The 15620-nt window shown below is 31.5% G+C and overlaps 1 protein-coding gene across 1 annotated transcript; it reads left to right on the forward strand.

Moving 5' to 3' along the window:
* The first annotated feature begins 1760 nt into the window (after positions 1 to 1760).
* Positions 1761 to 4345, forward strand: LOC134709533 (extracellular tyrosine-protein kinase PKDCC-like). Its single transcript, XM_063569693.1, has one exon. The coding sequence runs from the start codon at positions 2683 to 2685 to the stop codon at positions 3940 to 3942; it is 1260 nt and encodes a 419-aa protein (XP_063425763.1). The 5' UTR covers positions 1761 to 2682; the 3' UTR covers positions 3943 to 4345.
* Positions 4346 to 15620: the final 11275 nt, after the last annotated feature.

Raw genomic sequence — 15620 nt, forward strand, 5'->3', positions numbered from 1 at the left:
TGGTATGATTTCCAATGAGACAACTGTCCACAAGAGACCAAAATGACAAAGAAATTAACAACTATAAGTCACCAACAATGCCTTCAACAATAAGCAAAGCCCATAACGCATAGTCAGCTGTAAAAGGCCCCAATATGACAATGTAAAACAATTCAAACGAGAAAGCTAACGGGCTTATTTTATATAAATAAATGAACGAAACTCAAATATATAACACATCACTTGACAAACGACAACCACTGAATTACAGGGTTATAACTTGGGACAGGAACATACCTAAATAATGTGACGGGGTTAAACATGTTAGTGGGATCCCAACCCTCCCCAAACCTGGGACAGTGGTACAACAGTAAAACATAAGAACGAATTATAAAAATCAGTTGAAAAAGTCTTAACTCATCTGATGGACAAAAATACAATTGGACGTGGCCGGGTACTTGTACATCCCGACAACAAAAAGACACTAGGAACAGATCTGAGAGTACTCACAGTAATCTGACAGCTAGTTCAAAGCCACTAACAACTAAAAAAATGCATCTAAGACTAACCAATCAATCCGATCCGTACACATTCAACATCCAATGGATTTAGTGTAAAGACGTCATAAACAGTCAGAGAAAAACATGACCTTGTGCAATGCCAAGTTACGGGTATCGACAGATTGTAGATCCATGAATGTGTATATGTATATAACATACTAGTAATATTTAGTTGCTTTTATTTACTGATACAAAATCAAAGTTTATACCAATAAAAACAATATATTCAATGATTTTATTACAGTGTTGAATTGATAACCATTTAGAATAAGTCTATTTGAAGGAGCGATAAGTTTACAAGGATCATTTCTAAATTTCCGGGCACGGCTAACAGCATTTCCGTAAAAATGAGGATGAGCTATCCCGTTTGAAATAAGTTTTCTACAGGTACAACCAAACTTGAAAACCAAATCTTTATATCTATGGAAAAATTTAGTAAAGGTTTTAAGTAAGTTATGGTAACGATATCCCTGGTTTAATAATTTACCAGTAATACATAGATTGCGTTTGTTAAAATAAAAAAATGTCACAACAGACACGGGCATAATGAACGAGCTGTGAAATATAAACACCGTACGATGGTGCCAAAGGAACATCACTATATAAAAATGGAAAATTAACAATAGGGAACGATAAATCGTCCCTTTTGTCGTAAATTTTAGTGTGGAGTTTTTCGTTTAAAGACGAGCTCTTATTGGATATGATCCCTGTAAATCATCGGTAAAAATCACCAACAAGACACGGTATACAAAAAAGAGATTTTTTTATCATAGATTGTATTCTTAAATCTATGATCATACAGGAACATGCGTTGCATCCATAAAACAAAATAATCAAATATTATATCGATCAAAATAAAACATTTAAAAACCGTTAGCTATTATACGCAAAATATGAATATTGTCTTACACTTTAACAATTTAGTACTTTATTACTATACAATGACAAATCCACAATTAAGGACAACATCTCCCACGAAATTATCAGCTGTATCATCATGTCATGGATAGCAGTTGTTCTAAATTGTGTCTAATAGCTTAGAAACAAGACAAAAAGTGTCAAAGCACCGTGACTGTCAGTCCTAATCAACACCTTTTATTTCCAGGAAAGAAAATCGAAGATATTCATCAACAGACATAAAGATAATACGATACAATTGGATGTAAATTGAAATTTATGGCATAAAGTGTTGGAAAATAATAGACTCCGAGAATACCGAACATTAGATCCATTAATGTATAGTATAATTGTTTTACATAGTTTTAGGAAAAGAAATGGGCATATTTTCCTCTTTATTAAGTTCTATCATTCCCACATCTGGGAGACAATTTGCTTTCCGGACATACTGGAAATTGATTAACAAAGTCAAGTCGTAATAAGAGAAGTTCGAGATCGATTGATAATACGGGGAAAATTTATAATAAAACTAGAGTGCCGCATGTCTTCTTCTATTTGGGATTACAATAACTTCATTATTATAAACAACAGGTGACGAAGAAATAACATCTTTACCAATGTTCCACAGATAAATGTGATTTTCCTCTTCTTTCAGGAATATTCATCTTGGCATTATTGAATTGGTATTGCCATCAATATGGTCTAAAACAAATCATCAACTATCTTAGTGACAAAAGAAGATAAAAACTAATTTGTTCAGACAACAGTTCTCAATCATTAATGACGGAGCTATAGAAAGTCTAAATAATTATAAGAAATTGGCGTTTACTTTGGGGTAATTGAACATTATGTGCCATGTACTTCATTCGGCCATATTATCTTTTTTAATGAATCGTCTACGGACGCATTATCGAAAGACTCTGGACGAAAGTATAGTGCTTTAAACGCCTTTGAAAGGAAATAGACAAATGTGTATAGTAGATTTTTATAATAACTTATTTGGAATATTGGAATCAAATTTAATCGCCATTAGCTCTTAGCTGACTGGGATTTTTTTAACAAACAAAACAGTGTTGCATTTTTTTCTAATTTGAAAGCATGATAATGCTGATGATTTGCTCAAATCGTTACAGAAATAGAATGGTTATAAATTTGATTTAAAACATAAAAGGATTTATTTACCATTGATATAAGGATATCTCCATCACTTAAATAAATTCCAAAGTGAGAACAGAGTGTAACGAAGATGGATAGACGTTACATGAAGCTGTCTCTAATATTTGTGCCTATGATAGTATACCTGTCCATTATGTTCCGTGTTATTGATAACTTCTGCGAAGATACAGACATATCAACAAGTAAAACCGTATATTCGACAGCCGTACTGAAAAATACCAAACCTGATACAAACGTGTCTCGGTACTTACAATCATTGGTTAAAAAATATGACGAACTGGAACAGGAGAAAGTCTATTTACTTTCCCTCATCAAAAATTTATTGGACCGAAATACAGTATTCACAGATAAAAATAATTTCATGAACGAATTGGATAAAATAGTGCATCCAAGAAAAATAAAAGCGCAAAAACCTAAATCTGACCGCACATTTATCGAAACAAATATAGTGAAACCAAAATATCTTTTCAACTGTACAAATATAAATAAGATTTCGTTAAAACAAAAGATCGGACACGGAGTATCAAAACAAGCCTTTTTAGGTCATTACCACGGCCAAGAGATTGCGGTAAAAATGGTAACCAGACATCAAAAGGACGTTAGAAACTGTTTTCAAAAGTTGTCAGATGAAGATATAGTCAAAAGACACGAATGCTTCATGTTTCCCAACATGAAGTTAATGAAGGAAATTCTATTGCTAGAACAAATGGATCACCCGGGATTCATAAAACTGTTAGGATATTGTGTTAGGAGCGAAGAAACTGATAGTACCGACCTATCTGAACACGGCGTCACCGCAGTGTATGAATATGGAAAGCGATTAAACGTAGCTAATTTACAGTTTAACACTTTCGATAGTAGACTTCAGCACGCAATCGATCTTGCGGACTTTTTATCTTATTTGGACAATTCCCCTTTGGGATCTTTAAGAGTTAGAGACTTCAAAGAAACCCATTTTCTTCTAGTAAACAGTTCAATCAAGATGATCGATTTAGATGATGTTGATAATCTAGAACCTTCCTGTGACATTTATTATGATACTCAAGACACCGAATACGGCAATGAAACCAAAGCCAGAAGTACCACATGTGAATTTGATCTTCCTTGCTATATGGGATTGTGCATTGGATCGAATGCAAAAAATAACTTGAAAATGATGAATAAGCTATTTCTAAGCCGATTATTGCACCCTAAATTATTTCCTAGTAGTGTAAGCGAAAAAGTAAGTGATTTATTAGCTCGAATTGACACGTCAAATATTTCTGCTGCTGTTCTTGTACAACAATTATCTAACATACAGAAAATTTTATTTTCAGTGTATGGTCATTAGCTCAAATGTATTTTGATATTATTTATAGCTTGTATAACACATATAAAAATAATAAAAGTGACACAAATCAAATTACATATTACATACGAACTACAACACTGTATTAGTGTCCGAACAATATGCCAAACTTTAAACTCTTAAAATGTTAATAAATCTAATAGAGAATATCAAATACAAACACAATTTAAACGTTTTATAGCTGACTATACGATATGAGGTCTGTTCTTTTTTGAAGGTCTAATAAAATTAACGGTACCAATTTTCTTGCACCAGATGCGCATTTCGACAATACATGTCTCTTCGGTGATGCTCGTGACCAAAATATTTGAAATCCAAAGCTTATATAAAAGATGAAGAGCTAAAATCCAAAAGGTCAAAACAGTATAGCCAAATCCGTGAAAGGAATCAGAGCTTTGCATGAGGGAGATACATTCCTTAATTAATAATAATTTCTAATATTTTGTTACAGCAAATTTTAAAAACACAAAAAATCCGTATTTTCATGCCAGCTACTGGGCTGGTAATACCCTCGGGGGTTATAGCCCACCAGCAGAGCCATCGACCCAGTGGTAGTAATAAAATTAACGGTACCAATTTTCTTGCACCAGATGCGCATTTCGACAATACATGTCTAAGGTGATCTTTAGTTGTTATTTTCTGTGTCAGTTGGTCTCTTATGAAGAGTTGTCTCATTTGCAATCATATTACAACTTATTTTTCATGCATAAAAGAATAAATAGGATACATATATATGTCAATGGGAACGTTATCAAACGAAACGACAGAAAAAAAGAACATACATATACAAATGTAGCTAAAGGTAAAAGCAGGTATTCAACGATATACATCTTCCAGTGTCTATACTAAATATTAAACTCTTAATTATAATAAATTAAAAAACAGAAACAATATGTTTGTGTGTTATTTATTTTATCAGAGGTACTTGTGTTATTATGGATTACATTTTCGTGAGAATTATGAATTTACAAATGACCGTAGTTCATTTTCTAAAAAAATAAAGACTCCAATTATATGTTACTTCCATTCTTTTATTGTGTATATCATAATTGTTCTCAAATGGTATTAAATAGTTATAATTAATTGTTATATGCAGTATGAAATTAATTTCGCCATTTCAACAATAAATATATTTCTGAATGATACAAAGAAGATACACAGATAAAGTAAATCAGACATTAATGCTGTCATGTTGCATTTCAGGAAAGAAGAATGATTTGTCTTTATTTGATTATGCTACAACGCACCTACATGTTAAAATAAATTAGGTTTTCTGTTTGTCGTTGCTTTAATACTATCTGTCTACATCTCCTGCTTACTGTGCTGATAGAGATAAGATTTTATAATTCAATAAAAATACAGAGACTTTCTACAAGTAATTTAATTATTCAAACTAAATTTTCAATTGAATAATATCTACCCTTGTTTGTTCTGATTACATAGAGCAACGAACATGTTCTGATTTAATTAGTAACAGATATGTCTTCCACTGCAGTTCGGATTCAAACAAATTTGCATTGTAACTCTAAATTAGATATAAATGTAATGTAATTTAAAGACATTTCAGACATTGCATTTTTTATATTGTTGATATAACAAATTGTAAAAAAAATATTTTGCTAAATGTTGAGAGTGCTAGATTGCAGGAATAACAATGCGTCTTAGATTTCCATTAGATTAATACAAATGTTTTCCAAGGTTTTAAAACTAATGCATGTATTTGGTATATCTTGATACAAAACCTTATTGACTTTACCACACATTAAAGGGAAATGTTCCTTAATTCTATCATTATCAAACATCTTTGTCATGGTTTGGCTTAATTGATCACTTGATTTTTTGGTGTGTGCAAATAAAACAAGTTAAACTGCATTAGAATATCGAAATCTTTATTTCACTTTATCAAAAAATCTGTATAATTTCATGTCACGAGAAAAACATTAAGAGATGTCTCATTGGCAATCATACCACATCTTGCATGCTAACACCGAATCAAAAGCTTTAAAGGGCCCCAAAATGACTTTTTTCAATATCACAAACTGTTTCAACCCTCAACTTACATATGTATTGGTGTCTCGTGTTGTTACGGGTGATATCGAAAAGATCATATCCTCTATATACAAAAAAGGATAGTCATCTTGTATTCGCAACTTCATCGGGATGGATTGTAATAATTAATTCTTCAAAGAACAAATTTAACACATAAAATATTTTCACAAGTTTTAAGTAAAAGTAAAATTTACATATGGAAACGCATGATTTATTTTTTTACAATGGTGACTACGCTAATTTTGCAACTGCTCAACATGCTCTATGGTGATTGTTTATCAATCACGTGTTATCATTGTCACGATCCTCAAAACTTGAGCAACAAACTCATATGAAATATTGTTTGTTGCTTTTATTTAATATGCATTTTAGATTGATATAAATGTTCAAAAAAGTACATACCGGTCAGTTTAAAGTATGTGTGTTTATGTATTTAAAAGTAACCCGTTATACGCCACAATACAGTCTTCAACACGGGGCAATGGCTCACACCGAACAACAAGCTATAAAAGGCCCCTAAAAAGATTAGTTTAACAATTCAAACGGGAAAACCAACTGGCTTATCTATGTATAATTCGAGAAACACTGAACATCAATTTCCTGAATTAGGACAGGTGCAAACAAATAGAGCAGGTTTACAACTTTGGATAGGTACCAACCTTCACCCTTACCTGTAACAATAGTGTACGTAACATCACAACATATAGAAAGACACATGTACTATAAAATATCAATTGAAATTAATGGCTTAACTCTATGAAAAGACATACCAATGCAAACAAGTGAATATAAATATACTGAACGAATAAAGTTGATGGATAACAAAATGAAATTACAAATTCAATAAAAAGATTAGTGATATTTTAAACAATTTCATAAAGACAGCCATAACCTTGAACGAAATGCCGCAAAATAGAACAATGTACACAGGTAAATGAAAATATTTTTGTTGTATAGTGTACATAATGCAGAACAGAAATATGATGCTTTACAAAAATAACAATTTTGTTGTTAATAGTACGAGAACAGAAGTGCAAATTTAAAGTCATCATTTATCAAGGTTGTTATATATATTTGCATGAATTGGTTCAATAATTTCAATAACATTATAATTACAAGGAACTCTTTTCCTTCGACTTCAAGGTCAGTCCTTCCATAGTTTAGACTGTGTATTTCTCCAATATTTTGTGGAGATTAAATAGAAGTTGGTCTGATTTCTTTCATTTGAATTGAGAATTTATTATGATGTTTACGTTATCTTTTGCATTCTACTGATTTTTCGTTTTATCATATCGCTTATTCTATGACAAATTGAATTTTAAATTTGCGCAACGTTTTTCACAAAAACAGTTTGAACAGAAGTAATATAATTTTATCTTTCTCGAATGCATCGTACACAGCAATTAAATTAAGATCTTAGAAGAATTAACATCGTTGTGAGAATTGTCACCATAAAGAGTAATTAAGCCGGCAATACTATCATTTCTGCTGCGGATTATAAATCTCAACGTTGCTGTTAAACGTATTGAACTTTAAATGTTTAATATGAAATGTTTTCCCAGCTGACACCAAGAAGACGATCACTACCAAATGTATCTATTGCTTTCATTGATTTGGTTATAAGATAATAAAGACAAAAGTCACATTTCAAATGAGTTGAGGAAATTGTTTGAACAGATTAAATTTAAACTCATTTTCTCCAAAGAAAGAATACAGAATCTATTCTTTCTTTAGATATAATGAGCTTTGAAACAATTTCCTCGACATTTGTTATATATATAATTCAGTTACATAGTTTAGAATTTTCAAGTTTTTTTTAATAAGTTCTAACCTTATTTACAAGATAATTAAGGCTTATCTTGTATCTATATAAATATTTGCATCTGCGGAACACTTCGTATTTTGTAATTTCAATATGATTATGTTTTATTTATTATCACTATGTACATAACAGCCATACTAACTCGAAGTCCTAATAAACACAATCTGCCATATTTATGTATATATTACGAGCAAAACGGTTTTATGAAAGGCAAAATTACAATTGATCATATAAGCAGTATAACATCAATAATAGAAACCAGGAAAAAGTGTAAATTATTAGCATATATAGCTTTTATAGACTTTAAGAAAGCATATGATTCAATTAATAGAGTTTTTTTGTTTAATAAACTAGAAAATCTAGGTATAAGTTCAAAGTTTCTGTATTCTTTAAAAGCTTTATACTCTAATGTAGAATGTAGTGTACGTATTAAGGGTAATATGACTGACTTGTTTAATGTTGATTCTGGATTGAAACAAGGTTGTGTTTTATCATCTATAATGTTTAATATATATATAAATAATTTGGTTGATGATATTAATGCTTTGAATATTGGTATTACCATAGATGAAGAAAAATTAGCCATATTGTTATATGCTGATGATGTTATTCTAATGGCAGAGAATGAAGAAGATTTACAAAAAATGTTGAATGTGCTTAATACATGGTGTCTCAATAATGAGCTGACAGTTAATATAAATAAATCTAAGATCATGCATTTTAGAAATCCAGCTGTTTTGCAAACTAAATGTATTTTTTCTATTGGTGGTAATGGTATAGAATGTGTAAAAAGTTATCAGTATTTATGCTTATTACTTACTGAATATTTAGATTATCAGTTAATGGCTAATGCAGTAGCGAAGTCAGGCAGTAGAGCATTAGGATTATTAATTGTAAAGAGTAAAACGCATGGTGGTTTCCAGCACATTTTTTTTTCATAACTGTATTATACAATGGTATGGTCAGTTATTAAGTATGGCGCAGGTATTTGGGGAACAAAACACTTTTCCTGCATGAATGCAGTCCAAAACAGGGCCATGAGATTTTTCATGGGTGTTGGCAAATACACACCAAATGATGCCATGGCCTGGTGATATGGGCTGGAAACCTCCATGCGTTAAACAATGGTCAAGTGTCTTGAGACATTGGGCTAGGTGTTCCATAATGGACCCACACAGGATAAATTTTTAAATTTTTAAGCGGTCTATACGAAAGTGTAATACTAGAATTAAAAACTGGAGTTTTAGAGTTATAGAAATGTTAAAATTGTATAGTTATGAGCAATATTGTAATTTTGAATCAAATGTATTGAACAAAAATTGTATTTAAACAAATTGAGGAGGATGTATTTGATAATTTTAAATCAAACTGGTGTACAAGAGTTGCTGCATATGCAGAGGGAAGTAAATTAAGAACTTACAAACAAATTGTTTAAAAATAACTATTGTACTGAAAATTATTTGCAAAATATTATGTCATTAAAAAACAGAAGTTCATTCGCTTAATTTATATGTGGGGTAGCTCCACTAAAACTAAAAACTGGAAGATATGAAGAAAAAAAAAGTCCACGAGAGGACATGTTTTAACTTGAGCTCTATTGTTGAAAATGAAATGCATGTCATTTTAAGATGCCCATTGTATGTGGATCTAAAACAAATCATGATACATGAAGCTTTACATTTTAATGAACATTTTAACCTTTTATCAGATAATGAAAAATTTACATTTTTATTTAGTAATGACAATGTTGCTGCTATAGTTGCCAAAACCTGCAACAATATTTTATTAAGAAGAAATAGCATTTTATTCCACTAGTTTTTAAAGAAACACAAATTTTAATATCCTTTAGTAAAAATGTATGTTGTGTCAGAATTTTAATTATAAATGTGTATAAATATTTTTATATATGTATATATATAGTATATCTTATAAGTCTCTCATAAATCTTTTTAAGATTGGTACATGAAATGCAAATGTTTTAATGTTTTATATCTATGTATGTGAATCTTATTTTATGTTTGTATGTGGTGAGACTATATAAAATATTGAATCCTGAATCTATAACTGTTTTTTTTTATAACTATTTCATTAAGAATTGTACTTGTTATTTTGACATTTCCAAAGTAAAACATTCTCCAAAATAGCTGAATATATATTTTTATTTTGAACTGTGCATTTTGTAAATATTGTCTTGTGTGTCTTGGTAGCTTAACATTTTTTGTATTGTACAGTGAAAAAATTGACTTGATCTTGTCGCGGAGTACTGGGCTCATTTAGTTTCATGGGAACCAATTCTCGTGGATTGAGGAAAATTTTATTGGATATTTGATTTCATGGTTCGAAAGATTCTGTAATCATTCTTATAGCAAATCTTCAATTCGTTTATCATTTAAATTCGTTTGTAGTCGTCCAGGATATGATCAAATAAGTACCAAGTGTTTAAGTACTGCCATGATCACGTAGATCACGTTGTCATAAATGCTCAGTACGGGGCGCCGAATGGGACTCTTGTGGTTTTGTACAAAATTCAATTCTGTCATAACAAAATCACTTTTGTCTTACAAAACTATGTGCTACAGACTTGTTTTGTGAGAACTTCAATTTTGTGATGACAAAATTCATTTGTGTAGACAAAATTCATTTTTGTCATGACAAAATTCATTTTTGCAGACAAAATTCATATTTGTCATGACAAAAGTCAATTCTGTCTTAAAGGTATGCAAATATAAACATATTTGCATACAAAATTGACTTTTGTTACCTGATATGGAAATTAAATCACAAAAGTCAATTGTGTACGGTGAGATTCAATTTTGTGAGACAAAATTGACTTTTGTGAAACAAAATTAACTTTTGTGAGACAAAATTGACTTTTGTGAGACAAAATTGACTTTTGTGAGACAAAATTGACTTTTGTGAGACAAAATTCAATTTTGTCATTTTTGTTGAGACAAAATTCAATTTTGTCATTTTTGTTGAGACAAAAGTCAATTTTGTTAATTTTGTTGAGACAAAAGTCAATTTTGTAAATTTTGTTGAGACAAAAGTCAATTTTGTTAATTTTGTTGAGACAAAAGTCAATTTTGTCAATTTTGTTGAGACAAAAGTCAATTTTGTCAATTTTGTTGAGACAAAAGTCAATTTTGTGACGACAAAATTCATTTTTGTGATGACAAAATTCAATTTTGTAACAACAAAATTGACTTTTATGAGACAAAATTGACTTTCGTGAGACAAATTTGACTTTCGTGAGACAAAAATCAATTTTGTTGAGACAAAATTCAATTTTGTTAATTTTGTTGAGACAAAATTCAATTTTGTCAATTTTGTTGAGACAAAATTCATTTTTGTCAATTTTGTTGAGACAAAATTCAATTTTGTCAATTTTGTTGAGACAAAATTCAATTTTGTCAATTTTGTTGAGACAAAAGTCAATTTTGTCAATTTTGTCTCACAAAAGTCAATTTTGTGTAACAAAAGTCAATTTTGTGTAACAAAAGTAATTTTTGTGTAACAAAAGTCAATTTTGTGTAACAAAAGTCAATTTTGTGTAACAAAAGTCGATTTTGTATGCAAATTAGTTCACAGAAACCAAACTAAACTAATTTAAATACAAAATTGACTTTTGTCGCTCAATTTTCAAATTAGGTAAAAAAAGTCAAGTCTCTGTAACAAAAATGAATTTTGTCATGACAAAAGTGACTTTTGTCCGCTGATAGATAATTTTGTATGACAAAATTTCAAATGTATTTTTGTATGATACAAATTTTGTTAAACTGAACTCATTTTTGTTGAACAAAAGTCACTTTTGTCCGTACAAAATTGAATTTTGAGTACAAAACCACAAGAGTCCCATTCGGCGCCCCGTACTCAGTGCATCAGTATGATTTATTTTCACCTACTATGACTTTTATCTGGTCCCAATAGGAGTTCGAGTTTAATGATACTAACGTGCCGTTAGCGTGTAGGTGCGCCTTTTATGAAAATAAATACAGATCCATTGAGATTTTCTGTAATTTAAACATATTTTATTGTTCAAAATGACAAACACGTTAATCATAAAACAAATCATTGAGTTCTAGATACCTTGTTCCTAACAAAACAGTCAACATAAAACACGTTAAATTGAATTTATTGTTTAGATGAAGACAAATAACTGCATCAGCTCATTTAAAATTTTGCAGTCTCAAATCCTACTCAAACTAATAACATGTTATAACCATTTGTAAAATCTTATTTGTGTTTAATATTCAGTCTTTGAATGTGTGAAATTTATAATGAATTATAGTCCTACAACGAAAGCAAATCATTCATTTTGACATCGGATGTTACCTTGAGAGGTCAAACGGTGTTATGTTGCCTCAGAGACATCTGTACTGTACACATCCCTTGCGCTTTTGACTGATTACCGAACGGGGGACGCAATTCGTATAAATCATGTAAATATGCCTATATTATCATGATTTTTTTTGAAGAACGTAATAAATTTACATGATAATGTTTTGTCACGAAATATATAATCGTATAAGTCACGGTATTTATATATGCAAACGTACCGAAACATTGTGTTTGCGAATGGATATGTCATTTATATCATGTTTATTAAATACTTGTAAGGTACACATATATTTGTCTGGCAGGTATCCGTTAGAGGCCGTTCGGGTGCCTCTAATTGTTTACATCCACTTCAATTAAATTTTGATGGATTGTTTTCACATTGGCAATCTTCTTATTATTATTTTTTATCGATATCTAAACTATGATAGCGCGTGTTCCCTATCTTTTTACATTTATATCTATATTCATATTTATATCAGGTGATGTGACCATCGGCAATCTTCGGGGGTCACATGTATAGCAATCAAATAATCAGAATTTGAGTCATTACATAATTTGAATTTGATACCTAATGGCCCTTTAAAAAAATATTTTTATTGAGGTACGAAAATTTAAAGAATTTTGATGGATACCGTATCAGTTGTCTGAACTCGATTGAAATGTGTACCCATTGGTTGCTCGGGGATAGGAAATGTGTATTTGTTTACTTTATTTAGATGTTGGTCTACAAGAGAAGATGACACTCATTAGTTATAACATACCAAATAAATACATATAAACACGTACGTATGCCTGTCACTGATACATTTCACATGTTTATCTGAAGATACAGTGTAAATGTAAATCTGACCCATTGAAACTACGACAATGGAGGAAATAAATGACACAACAGAAAAAAATAGTAACTTTTTTCAATATACTCGTAGTGCAGTTAAAGTATCAAAGACATTGCAATTTTCATCTGAGAGATGTAAATGTAAATTATACCTGAAGGCATGTGCGAGCGTCGTTGCCTATACAACATGCCCCTTAATGGCCATACTTTCAAAGAGACAATAAATACGTATTATGTATGCAAAAAGTGCTAAAATATCTCAAAAGGATATCGACTTTCCCATTGTAGACTCTATAATTTTATTATAAGAAACGAAGTAGTCAATCGAAAGAGAAATATTGGAATTTAGTGCGTACATGCATATGATCTATATAAAATGATTCTATAAAATAATGTTAGTTGTATCTATTTCATTCAAATGGTGAGTGAAATGATTTACACTCACGGTCTGCAAACATGTATTTTTAGTTTCTGATTATTTATTTTTTTATGTACAGACGCTTTTAAATATATTTTGTATATTTTGTAAAAGGTTAAAGGTCAATACTCAAAATATGCAGATTTCATTTTCCAAAAGTATGAAATAAAAGATATCAAAAGCGAAATGTTGATCAAGAATGGTCAATTGTACTAACAGAAATAGCAATCATAAAGAAATGCCACAAAGTCTCCAAAGAAAAATAATTGGAACATTTAAGTGAATATGGTATGGGGTTGAGGAAAGTTATAAATGATCCGGTTAATAAGTAAGTACAACAGAACAGTTAGACAAGACTCACCAGTAAACAGTTGTGATACAAATTCAGGCAATAAAAAACGAAAACTGGCATCTTTAATATTTTTTTCAAATCTGTATATACCCCAGTCCCACTAGGACACGATCGCACTACGATCTGTGAAAAAAAATGCAAATTTTGATGATCGTGTAGGTCGCAGTAAGGTCGTACCACGGTCGTGGTGAGGTCTTCAAGATCGCGAAGAGCGTGGCCAACTTTGAACATGTTCAAAACAATCGTGGTGCGGTCGTGACGAAATGAGGTCGTAGTAGAAGTGTAGTGAAAGCGCACTGAGATCGTAGTAAGATCGCAAAGGTCGCTGTACAATCGTAGCGAGAGCGTGATTCTATTCGGAGATATTGCGCTACGATCTCACAGCGACGTTATCACGACCTTACTATGACCATCACGTTCTCACCGGGACCCAACTACGACCATCATTTTTATTGTCATTTTCACATAAAATATATAAAAAAAAAAAACTCCCTAGATTTTGTTTGTCTGAATGTATTTATCCATTTGCTCTAACGGCTCAACCATGCTTCTCGTTTTTATATAGATTAGACCGTTGGTTTTTCCCGTTTAAATGGTTTAACATTAGTATTTTTTTTGGGGGACCCTTTATAGCATGCTGTTCGGTGTGAGCCAAGGCTCCGTATTGAAGGCCGTACCTTGGCCTATAATGGTTTACTTTTATAGATTTTTACGTTGATGGAGAGTTGTTTCATTGGCACTCATACCACATCTTCCTATATATATTGACACATCTGTGTCATCTCTTCTATCGTTCACTAAAATATCGTCATTTGAGCTTTATGGACCAGCAATATGTTGTAATTCAGGTTTTATTGGTCGTTCCGACATCTCTTGATATCATACTTCTTATGTGTATAGTATCAGTTAAATTGAAGTCTGGAGCTGGCATGTCAGTTAACTGCTAGTAGTCTGTTGTTATTTATGTATTATTGTCATTTTGTTTATTTTCTTTAGTCACATCTTCTGACATCGAACTCGGACTTCTCTTGAACTGAATTTTAATGTGCGTATTGTTATGCGTTTACTTTTCTTCATTGGCTAGAGGTATAGGAGGAGGGTTGAGTTCTCACAAACATGTTTAACCCCAATATGTTTGCGCCTGTCCTAAGTCAGGAGCCTCTGGTCTTTGTTAGTCTTTTGTTAGTACTGTTTTAGATTTTAGTTTCTTGTGTACTATTTGGAGTTTAGTATGATGTTCATACTTTGCTCCCTCTGCCTTTGCCTCTCCATCAACCCCTACAACCACGCCCACGTGTTCTAGTAGATTTTGGTGGCATGACTGTATTGTTTCCGAGAAATCTCCGTTTTAATCAGAAATAGAAGGAATGGAACTATATTGATATGAAACACGATATTGACGGTATTGCTGAGAACGTAGTAAGATCGCGGTATGAACGTAGTATAATCGTGGTAAGAACGTGCTATAATCGCAGTAAGATCGAGTTGCAATCGGATTACTCGTGGTATGGTCGTAGTGAGAACGTGAAGAACGTAGAAAGATCTTTATAAGCGTAGTGAGGTCGCAGAATAAGCGCGGTGAGAACGTGCTTTAATCGTAGCGGGATCGTTGTAGAAGCGTAATTAGGACGAAGTAGCATCGTGAGAGCAACATAAATTAACATGTTCATGCCGCTCATACCGCGACCTCACCACGATCTAAATTTATTTTAGATCGCGGTGAGCGTGGTGCGATCGTGGTCTAGTGGGACTGGGGCTTAAGGTCACCTATATTTGGGGATCTAACTATAAATTATATATAATGTTTTGAAATGAAGTAATAAGATTGAGAATGGAAACGGGGAAT

This window comes from Mytilus trossulus, chromosome 3, assembly GCF_036588685.1.
Source record: "Mytilus trossulus isolate FHL-02 chromosome 3, PNRI_Mtr1.1.1.hap1, whole genome shotgun sequence".
Lineage (NCBI taxonomy): Eukaryota > Metazoa > Mollusca > Bivalvia > Mytilida > Mytilidae > Mytilus > Mytilus trossulus.